General features: G+C 36.4%; 3 protein-coding genes across 3 annotated transcripts; 1 reads left to right on the forward strand and 2 right to left on the reverse strand.

Annotated features, from left to right (window-relative positions):
- The first annotated feature begins 141 nt into the window (after positions 1-141).
- On the forward strand, positions 142-2,486 carry LOC103343947 (uncharacterized). The gene is made up of 2 exons (XM_008247577.3): positions 142-793; positions 2,040-2,486. Exons 1-2 carry the CDS (start codon positions 513-515, stop codon positions 2,290-2,292), a joined length of 534 nt encoding a protein of 177 aa, XP_008245799.2. The 5' UTR covers positions 142-512; the 3' UTR covers positions 2,293-2,486.
- Positions 2,487-3,061: 575 nt separating this feature from the next.
- LOC103343948 (ecotropic viral integration site protein) lies at positions 3,062-6,213 on the reverse strand. The gene is made up of 3 exons (XM_008247578.3): positions 6,055-6,213; positions 3,780-3,887; positions 3,062-3,627 (listed from the first exon to the last, which is right to left on the reverse strand). Exons 1-3 carry the CDS (start codon positions 6,115-6,117, stop codon positions 3,406-3,408), a joined length of 393 nt encoding a protein of 130 aa, XP_008245800.1. The 5' UTR covers positions 6,118-6,213; the 3' UTR covers positions 3,062-3,405.
- Positions 6,214-7,490: 1,277 nt separating this feature from the next.
- On the reverse strand, positions 7,491-8,097 carry LOC148916606 (uncharacterized). The gene is made up of 2 exons (XM_089052975.1): positions 7,947-8,097; positions 7,491-7,788 (listed from the first exon to the last, which is right to left on the reverse strand). Exons 1-2 carry the CDS (start codon positions 8,040-8,042, stop codon positions 7,675-7,677), a joined length of 210 nt encoding a protein of 69 aa, XP_088909101.1. The 5' UTR covers positions 8,043-8,097; the 3' UTR covers positions 7,491-7,674.
- Positions 8,098-11,490: the final 3,393 nt, after the last annotated feature.

The raw sequence follows: 11,490 nt of genomic DNA on the forward strand, positions 1-11,490 counted from the left end.
AAAATAATTTCTGGAAACAAATCCATATGAAACCGCACGTGTGTATGAGAAAATTGGAATACATAAAGAATCCAAAACAAATGTTTCTATTTTCATATGAAAAAAGTCTCAAAATGTTAGAGCCGCTTGCATTACATTTTTTTTTTTTTGGTCTGAAAGAGATTGTTGTATTAAAAAAGCCCAAAACGGGAAGCAAATACAACACAGCTGGCCGAACCAGCAAGAACACAGAACAGAAGCAAAATACAATAAGGGTTAGACAAATCTAAAGCTCCGTCGGAGTTTAGTAAACTGTCTCAAGCCCAACCAAAAAACAGAAAAGAAATCTAGTTCAAGAGAGATGACCCAACTGGGGGGCAAGGCAAACCATCAGAGTTCAGGACCCCAACAAGAGACAATGGTGGTCGGATGACCCAACTTTGCAGTTCCATAGCTCTCAAACCTATCGTCGCAGACATGTGAGCTGCACGATTTGCTGATCTTGGCACCCACTTCCACCGCATCTCATTGAAATGTTGAGAAAGGCTACAAATTTCGTCAAGAATTGGAAGGATGGTCCAAGAGTAGTTTCCGTGATTCCCAAGAATACTATCCACAAAAACTTTGCTGTCAGATTCAAACACCACCTTGGAGAAATCTCTAGTGATTGCATAAGAGACTGCATAGAGCGCAGCAGCAGCTTCTGCCAAGCACGACTTTCATCCCAGCTGCTTCGTCCAATACCTCAGAATCAGATTCCCATCACTCACTCCCTTAAAAGCAGCGCCGTTAAAGCAGCGCCTGTCGATTTCAGGTACTTTCAGTTTCTTCTTACCTCCTCAGTTCTTCGTACCCATTTCATTTCTATTGTAACGATTCGATGTTCGTTTCTTATTCCGAATGGGTTTCTGAGCTCATTGTGGCGTATTTGTTTACGGATACTTCCTTAAGCGCGTTACCGTTTTAGTAATTGCATTATTTGGTGCTTATTCCTTTGCGAAACTTTGAGCAATTTAATTAGTTGAGTGTTTCCTCTCTGAAAATGGTCGTCTAGCATTAGGCTGCTGTGAGTGAACCTTGTGGAAGAGAAATTTGCTGTTACGGAGTTGGGTGAGATATGGGTTTGCCGCTTTTGTTCCTTAAGAAGAAAATGCAGTTCCTTTGCCTCTAAAACCCCAACTTTAAACGCAGAATTAATGACTCAGAAAAGTAACTCGTATAAATCAAAACTTTGGCTATTTATCAAGTGGTGAGGTAGGTTGAGCTAGGTTGGGGTAATGGGTTAGGATTAAGATAGGTCAAGGGTTCTTTTCCCTCCTCTCTAACCAAAAAAATCCAAATTTATTATCCAAATTTTGTTGTCACAAATATAGATAAAATAATAAAAAGAAAAAGGTACATGGTGGAAAATATGATGAAACCTCATAGCCTTGGAGGCAATTTTTTACCATCTTCGTCTCACTTCTGAACTTAATGTATTTTTCTGTGGCTGAAATTTCCATCTCTTGATCTTCGTTGTGTTGATATACTAATTGTAAACGTTCATGTTTTAGTTAACTAAGCTAGCAAGCACCTTACCCACATTAAGCTTTGAATTCTCATATATCCCTAAGCCCATGTCTGGACTCCACTAGACTGTATTTCTACAAATATGGATGAGTCATTTTCTTAGTTATGTATTTGGAGGGTCACATCCAATGCGGATGGACTGTTTTGATCTTATTAATTAACAATCGCTAAATTAATATATCAATATGGATAAGGCCCTTCAAGGTTGAAGGAAAATGTTTCCCAACTTTTCGGGTCGTTATGGCAAGTTCTAAGCCTATACTCCGTCGACAACTAGCATTATTTGTCATGGTTCCTATCTGAACAATAGATATGAGAATCTTTATGGGTACTTCATTCTGTCTACTTCCGTTTCTTGTTTTCTTGATTAGTTGGCTGAACAAGTAGAAAATAAGATGGTTGTTCATCGTATATTGTTATGCTTGCTTTACTGCAAGTTAATGTCAAGATGATGTGAAATATCCTAAATTTAGTTTCTTTCTTTTAATCAGCTTGGAGAGGAATGTTTTGAGATTGAAAATAAGGGAAAGCTGGCACGCTGTGTCTGCATCAAACTCTAACCCTTCAAATGGAGATTCCGTTGAAGATAAATCAGGTGGGGTTAAAACCAATGATGCTGCACAAGGCCCTCCTTTGCTGACCATTGTGGCTGGATTTGTCGTCTTTTTTCTCTTATTTCGGATTTTGGGGTCAATTCTAATGTGGTTGATTGGTCTAGTTGTTAGATTTCCTCCACCTAAATAAGAAAATATTTTCATCAATTTTGCTGTTTATGTTAAAAAAGCATGTACTCATCTCTATATTTATGAACAATGAACATGAGTATTGGATCACAAATTTTTGTTTCCTTGCCTTTTTTTTTCCCTCCTTTTGTAGAGACAAGTGAATGGAGATGTAATGTAAAACCTGATATATTCATTATAAATTATTTTTCATTACAGGTCGATATTCTAGTTGATTAATTTTCACTTTGAAATTCGAGGCAAGAGGAATGATATCTCCTCGTTGGGATTTAATAAAACAGGCACAATATCATCTTTATGAGTCTGAACCCATATTTAGCATGATTGGTTTGATTTGAGTAATGCGCATCAAACACCGATAGCCATTTGAGCCTAATGACACTTCATCTCGTTTTAAGTAAGCTGATGGGCACCCATTAATTGTGCCAAAGGTGTAAAGATCATCATTTGATAATTTTCTTGGTTGCATCTACCAAACGCGCAAACTCTAATGACAATCTTCTGAGGGAGGATAGCTCGAGCAAACCCTTATTTTGACCCCCAACTGGGCTTGGCCCGAAAATGAGCAGCTTAATTTGCTGTCGTTTTTACATGGAAGATAAGTATGCTAGAACCACCAAAACAAATCCAGGATTTTATGGGTTTATGTTGAATGTAATTAGTACCAGTGTAGAACCTGGAACTGGAACTCATCATCATTAGGAACAGTGTTCTACTTAGGCGGTTATAAGGATGGTTCAATATACAACAAAAACCCGGAACTTTGGAGAGGCTGAAAAATCTGAAACTTAACAGAGTTAGATATGTTTACAGTTTCTAAAAATGGACAACAACCAACACATACATCAATGAGTACATAAGAAACAAAACATTTACACCAATTTGGTCTACTGGTATTTCTCTTCCCAACGTTGGAAGGTCCCAAGTTCAAATCTTCCCTCCACCATTGATAAAATAAATAAATAAATAAAAAAAAAAAAAAAATTCAAAATACAAATAAAAACAGAACAAAAAACTTAGCCATGTAAGAGCCTAAAAGAAGAAGAATAAATTTCTTATTAGGAAGATCAAACAAACATGAAAAATGAAACTATATTAGAATAAGATTCAACAACTAATTGAAACTTTTCCCTTTTGCTTCTGGGCTATCATCTGCTATTGATGAGGTAAAATTACGTCGTTCATCAGCATTGGCAGTAATAACTGGCATCCATACATCAGCAGTACCACTCAGCAGTGACTTCACCTGAGGATCTGAAGCCATCGCTGAAGATATCATCTCATCTACATCATCCAACTTTGCCGATAACTTATCCAACTCCTTGGCTATTTCCAGCTGTAAAGATGGTATGCAGATATACCAACAGAGAGAAGACATTGAAATGTTTATTTCATATATAGAATACATCGTTGTATTGTTTCAGATATGGTAAAACTTAGAGGAGAAATGAGGAAAACTTGGAAAAGAGAATGTATGTTCAAAACTACCTCATCCAGATGATGAGTTGACTTTGACGGAAGTTTAGTAACCTCTAATCCAAGGGCTTCAATTTTTGAACGCAATTCAACCTCTTCTTCATTGGTCAATGCTTCAACCTGCACAATATAAGTTATAGAAAATGTTCTTTTGATGGAAAGTCTCTTTTAGGTAAAAGTGAAAGGAAAACATTCAGACAGGCATCAAAAGGTAGCACCAAAACGAAGACAACATGGATCAGACCCTGATTTAGAAAAGTGTAATTCAGCACTAGACAAAAGGATAGTTGTCATCCCATTAAACCCCACAGTGACCCTCTTCTCCCAATAAGGTGATGCTTTCAATACTTGAGAACAAAGATGAAAGGATAAAGGAATCATGTAGCATACCAATCCAAGGCTTTGGTGCACTTGCAATGCTACTACATTCATGAATAAAAACACAATCTCCAAGCAAGGCTATGAGAAGGTTCTTATGACTGAATTTTCCAATTACTACCCTAAAATTTGGCTGCAAGTCTTGCCTTATATTTACATTAACTGTAAAAATTCATTATAATCATATTATAAAACTTCATTATAGTCTTTCATATTATATTAATACCAATGACCCTCAGAAGAACGTATATAACTTCCTTTTCACATCAAGGAATTTATAATTAAACCATTTTAATTGGCTATGCAAACTTTACAATCTGAAAACCTTCCTTGGAGTGAAAGGTTTGAAGGAGAGGTGATAATTCGCACCCAAAAATAAAAACAAAAGATTAGGAAAAAGACGCATATATATTAAACGAGTAAGAATCATTTCTATCAATAGAATCATTTCTATCAATAAAACAAAAATATAGACCCGTGCAGTTACTCTTAAAATACAGGATATCTTTGTGTTTTATTTCAATTTCATGACACCTACATCCCTTGTGGCTTTCTCCTTGCTACTTATATCATTAATTTGATAGAAAATGAATCCTGTGCAGGGTGTATAACACTCATGTTTTACTCATTCACATCCATCACGAAATCACAACAATCCAGGCCCTAGATCCCCTTAATATCCAAACAAACTCAACAAAACAAAATTAGAGAGAGTGATGGATAAAACTTACTCCGTTGGACACGTCCTAATAGGTCCTATAGCAAACAAAATGGGCATAGGTGTCATAAAATCACAAGAATGATATTGCTTCGTAGCAAGCATACACTTGTGCATCTTCCCCATCAATGGGACTTTTGGTCCAACAGATGACATCATCTTATTCACCCTCAGAAGATAAAGCTAGCCCAGACTCACCTACTTGCTTTTCAAATTTCAATAGAAAAGAAGAAGGATTTGGCATCATTACTACCAAGAAAGAGGCAGTGAACCTCAGTATCAATCTCAAATGCTGACCTTAAAAATTTTCTTTCAATTTTCTCTTGAGGATTTCAGTCACCTCTTTTGCATTGAGTTAAATCACAATAACTTATGCACGTAACACATAACGCGCTTGACATGGTCCAGAATCTCTTCCAGTGCTCACCTCTTAATTGGACATCATGTTGAAATATTTCCTACATACGTCCATGACAAGGTTCCTTTTTTAACAAAGATGTACCACATCCGGCAGAAGAGACTTTTTTTGTTTTGTTACAAAGATGGCCATATGGGATGGAGGAGAGGGGGGCGGGGTTCAAATACTGCCCTTAAGTGTGCGGGTAAATGTTCACTACCACTGAAACTACAAGCTCTCACATTGTGTTACAGCATCACATTGCATAACAGTTTAGACGGGCATGACTGTCTTCAATGTTATCTTTAGCATACTAAGCATGAAAGAATATGGTTTTACGCAGGCATGTAGAATCATATAACCCAAGTACTCAAGAATCAACTAATACACAACAAATGGCTAACAATGACATCTATTAAATTATCAAATGTTTCTCATGAGAATCCAAATCAAGCCAAAAATTAAGGACCCACGTGCCCTGGCAAAACACATCCTAAAAAGCAAACTTTGACCTACGAATGGGATATATCCAAACTCAAGGAAGAAATATTACCATCCAAACACCTTAGAACACCACAAACTCAAACACCCAGATCATAAATTTCATCAAGACAAAACATAAAACGGTTGTCTGCCATAACCAGATGATTATAACCATGTTCCTATTCATAATTATGACATATGAAAACCGAAAAGGGAAGTTAGAGAACATACAAAAGCAAAGCGAAGCAAATCAAATCGGGCAAAATTGAATGAAATAATGGGTGAATTTGAAAAGAAGAGGATAATAACACCTGTTGGAGGATACCAGAGAGGAGCTGAAACAGTTGGGCATCTGGCTTCCCTTCCTCTGCCATGGGATGGGATCATATGCGTTTGTTGAGATCTTTTTCGTTTTTGTTTCTGTTTTCAGCTCGTACCTAGGGAATTTATATGGGCAGCCGAAAATTTGCTTTGAGCACCCGATCATATGTCATAATATTTAGGCTAAAGTGCTACGGTGTCCTTTGAAACATTGATCAATTCTCACTTTACCTCCTCAAAGTTAAAGTGACTCACTTTATCCCAAAGTCAAATCTTTTAAAATTCTGTTAAAAAACTGATGTGGCACCAATGGGACTTATTATTTTAAACTAAATGTCATGAAAAAAAAACAATTAAAAATTGTCTTTTAAAAATTATGTATTTAAGGCTTTGACCTCACTCATCCCCCACCAATATTCCTTCTCTTAATAAATTAGGTGTATTTGAATATTTGAATATTTAAATATAAGAAATTTAAAAAAAAATAAAAAAATAAAAAACCCATCATCTTCATCCCCAAGCCACCCTTCCCAGATTTCTTCTCCCTCATTTCCCCCCCTCTCTCTCTCTCTCCCCTTTCCTTTCTCTGTGATCTCCCTCTCCCCTCTGTATATTCTTCTCCGCAACAACCTAGACTACCCCCAGCATCAGTGGCAACCCAGGCCCCACACCCACCCCAGCCGAACCCAACCACCCCTCTCTCTGCAAATTCAAAAACCAACAAATTAAAAGAAAAAAAAATTCATTGTTTTTTATGTTTTGTGTTCGAAGGTTTGCAACCAAATTTGATGGCTTCCGAATTCAGCGAGATGGAGATGATGGGTTGTAGCTGCTGGAGGTTTGATAGAAAAAGAGGCCAGGGCTCATCTGGGTTGTCGACAACTGTGTAGAGGGTTGGGGCTGCTGGATTTAAGGGCTAGGGGTGGGAGTGGGGCTTGGGTTACGGCTGGAAGTAAGGGTGGTCTGAGTTTTATACAGCCCATGTTCCTAAAATTGGTGTAACAGGTTAGGGCCTTGGCATGCATAGAAAGTCTAATTGAATCTTTGTTTTGTCTTGCTAAAAGTGGAAGATGTTGGATTGAGGCAGAGATGTATCAAATGTTGAAGTTGGTGAGGTAACGAATTCAACACAAAATTTCAGGGGTAGAACTTGGGTCTGTGAGAAAGGAAGAGAGAGCAGCAGTTGTGGTAATTGTGGTGATGGCGACTGTGAAGGGATAATGGGGTTGGGAAAGGGGAGTTGGAATTTTTTTCGTTTTAAAGAATTATTTTTATTTTTAATAGTTAAATTAAGAATTTTAAAAGACAATTTTTAATTTTTAATTTTTTTTTCACTTAGTTCGTTTCCGTAATGATTTATAAGCTGCAAATTACATGAAACAGAGGTGACCCAAATTCAAATTTGGTACACAAACTGAAATCAACATGAACAACAATTTCTGAGCATTATTTCTAAATTATAATTTCCATTTTACAACGCGTTCATCGACATATCCTCAAACCAAAAGGGCCTTTGTAATCAAAATGCAATCTTGTAATAATTTGCAAATTGCTGGGATTGGAAATAGAAGGGCAGCAGCACCTTTGAAAACGCCCAAGAAGCTTTGTCTTCAACCTTTGGCTTGTTTTTCAGCTTTTCTTCTGGACCGTTTTTCCCTAGAGCTTGGAGATGGCTTATATCCAACAATCTCGTTATCTTTCTCGTCCAAGTCCCTAAAAGATTTCTACACATAATTTTATATAATAAAAAAACCGAAAATCTCATAAAGTAACGAACAAACAACATATTAAGATATATATTTGACCCAAAAAAGATTTATTAAAAAAAAAGAAAAAAAAAAGAAAGAACATAATATTAAAGAGTTATTGGATAAAAGGGTACCTCGCTGAGCTCAGCAAAGCTCACAGCATAGAAGGTAACTGCTGCAGCAGCTACAATCCCCAGAACTGGAAGAGCTATCTGCTGTATCCCATTCATATTTCTCTTTACCTCACAATTCTCTCCTTCGTTGCTTCTTTCTAAATTTTAAAGAATATCTATATTTATGATATTGGGTTTTTTTTAAGCAATGGTCACTCAACTCTAAAAATAGCTATAGAGGTCCCCCAATTATGTATGGTGTTGCATACTAGTCCATTTCATCAAGTCTGTCTATTTTCTCATTAAATCCATGGGTAAACTTGGAAATTTATTCCAAATATTTATAAAAACGAAATAACAAAAGATAAATAAATAAGGGTTATTTATAGCATTGGTTCCTCAACTATACTCGGAGTTACATTTTGGTCACTAACTCCAAAAAATAGTTACAAAGATCACTCAATTAGGTGTTGTGTTGCATCATTAGTCCCTACTGTTAGAAGACTTAATGGTAGGGACTAATGATGCAACACAACACCTAATTAAGTAACCTCTGTAACTATTTTTGGAGTTGAATGACTAAAATGTAAATCCAAGTATAGTTAAGAGGCCATTGCTACAAATTACCCTATGATATATAAGCATTGTCAATCATATGGCTGGCATTTTAGACCCAAAAACAGCAAATATCGACCGAGGTTTTACCGTATCTAAACTGACCTATCATGAAAATCGACCGCAACATGCGGTTTATAAAATCGACTGCAATTTACAGTTGCAGTTGTGGTTGTGGTTGCACATATCCAAATAATGTAGTATAGACCGAAAAATCATTTAGATGAAGCTAAACCCTAATCCCTAAACCCTAGTTAATCTCTCTCTTATCTCTTATATCTTCTTCTTTTCTTATTCTTTTTCTTTTTATATCTCTCTCTCTCTCTCTCTCTCTCTCTCTCTCTCTCTCTCTCTGTAGGACTCACCTAGGCTTTGAATGTATTACTAATGAAGTGTATTCTCCATCAATCTTTTGAAGTTCCTTCTTTTCTTTTCTTTTTTAAATCTTAGCCTTGAAGAAATATCATTTGAATATTTAGTAAATTAATATAACTTAATTAGTAAATAATTAAACTTTTATCTAGTAGGAACCTGTGTTTCAATTAGTATCAGTTGTGTTGGTAATTTTGTTAGGTTGTTATTAGTGGGTTAGTTGAGATAATCTCTAGCTTGCAATCAACTCTTTAGTTGATTAATTGTGCATTAGCATGATTGTGGATTGTATTGGTTTTTAATAATAAAGTTCATTGTATTCGTATATGAGTTAAAGAATCATTGCCAATGATAGAAAGTTCTGCTTATTTCAACAATATTTTTAAGCATGAGCATACTCTTTTTTTGTTGATAGAAAGTTCTTTGATGTTATGTTGTTCCCTATGCTGATAATTGCGCTATACCAACATGTGGAATACCACAATATATTGATCGGTTCACGGTTTCATTTGCGGTAACCTAACCGCAACCACCTCTAGTCAATCACATCCAAAAATACCAACCGGTCTAACTAAGAGGAAATGACCTTTTTCATAATTTTTTTTTAATTATTTAAAAAGACCTTGATTTTTAGATCAATGATCTTAAGTTCAAACCTCCATGGCACCTTGATAGTATGTGTGAGAAACATTCTCCCTCTTTTTATTTTATATCAAATTTGACACATGTATTTAATTTATATAAACATAGAAATTAACAACAATAATTTTTTCCATATAAAAATAATATACACATTTTATACAAATGATATTAGGGGGAATCGAAGGTAGCACCTCGAGTGCAAAGATAAAAATAATATCTTTTTAATTAACCTAAAAGTCATCATTCCACCATACTAGTACCAATTCTCAAAAAAAAAAAAAAAAAAAAAAAACCACCCAATAAAAATTCTCCCTACATTGAATGGCTCTGAGGCACATAATAAATGAAGGAACACGTGCATGATGCTAGGCTCCTTAAAATAGGAGAAAGATTTACATGAAACGGGGATAACACTATTTTGATATATCATGACCAATAAAGCTATGACTCGTGTGATAACACTTTTATGTGACATAACATTATTGGCTTGAAATAGCGAAACAATGATATTTCCGTTGCAACTAAGTTTTTCTCCCAAAATGAGCTAGTAGGTGTTAGGTGGCATGTCTCGAATAGTCAGAATCCAACCATTCAGCGGATGCCATGTTAGATAGTACTCAAGAATTCCACATTGAAAGATAACATAAAAGGCAAAACTCGCATCCATTTATAAAATGATTGTAGTACTTGCATAAAGAAGGTACACCACCCTCTTCCACTTAAAGCCTTTGCTACTTTTTTTTTTTTTTTGGTAACAAAGAGGGCTAAGCCCAAACAACAACTAGACATAAATCAATCTAGACCTTAAAAGGCCATCCCTGTCATCTTGGAGAACACCGGTAATACCACCAGGAGGCAAAACAAAGCAATGAATACCCATTTCCATCTCATACCCCATCTTGGCCAGAGAGTCAGCAACAAAATTAACCTCCTTGAAAACATGAAAGATGATGTAGTCCCAGGAACTCTTCCAACAGACTTTGCACATGTTTAGCAAAGTAAGGAAGGGGTGATTCGGCTCCAACTTAGCATTTAAAAGGTGTAAGACAATAGTAGAATCAGTTTCAACAGTAAACTTTGTCACTTGCAACCTTTGAGCTAGTTTTAGACCATGATACAACACCCACAGTTCAGCCACCAAAATCTCCCCATGACCCAAATTAGCTGAAAAACTTGCCACTCACTCACCAGCAGAATTACAAATAAGGCCCCCAGCGGCAATAGCGCCACTAGAACCAATTCTAGACCCATCAATATTCAGTTTCATGACAGAAACATGGGAAGGCTTCCACGCAAGCGAAGTTTGCATCCTGAGTCTATGGACCCCACCCTTTTTATTAGCAATGTCCCATCCCACCATATTTCGATGGCAACAACTATGGCGCTTGGAAGGCCAAAATGAAGTCGTTTCTTTGGTCCTTAGATGAACGTGTATGGAGCACAGTGGTTCATGGATTTCCTAAACCCACAAAGACGATCGAAAAGGAGATGAAGAAACCACAGTCCTCAAAACTAGAGAGGAGTGGACCACTGCAGAAGTCACACACAGCACTAATAATCAAAAGGGGTTAAATGCTTTATTTACTGCTGTCTCTTCCGATCAATTTGAATATATATGTGCTTGTGATACTTCTAAGGAAGCTTGGGATATTTTGCAGGTTACTCATGAAGGAACAGATACTGTCAAGGAGCCAAGCTTCAAATGCACACTTTACGATTTGAGACACTTATGATGGATGAGAATGAAACTTTTTCTGAATTTTATGCTAAACTTTGTGTAATTGTGAATGCTTGTTCAGTTTAAGTGAAAAATTCAGAAGATAGAGTTGTGAAAAGATTTTGAGATCCTTGCCTCAACGGTTTCAACCAAAGATCACGGCTATTGAAGAGATCCGTGACTTGAACACCTTGAAAGTTCAAGAACTCATAGGGTCCA

The sequence above is a fragment of the Prunus mume genome, linkage group LG5 (genome assembly GCF_029339155.1).
Source record: "Prunus mume cultivar Tortuosa linkage group LG5, ASM2933915v1, whole genome shotgun sequence".
Taxonomy (NCBI): Eukaryota; Viridiplantae; Streptophyta; class Magnoliopsida; order Rosales; family Rosaceae; genus Prunus; species Prunus mume.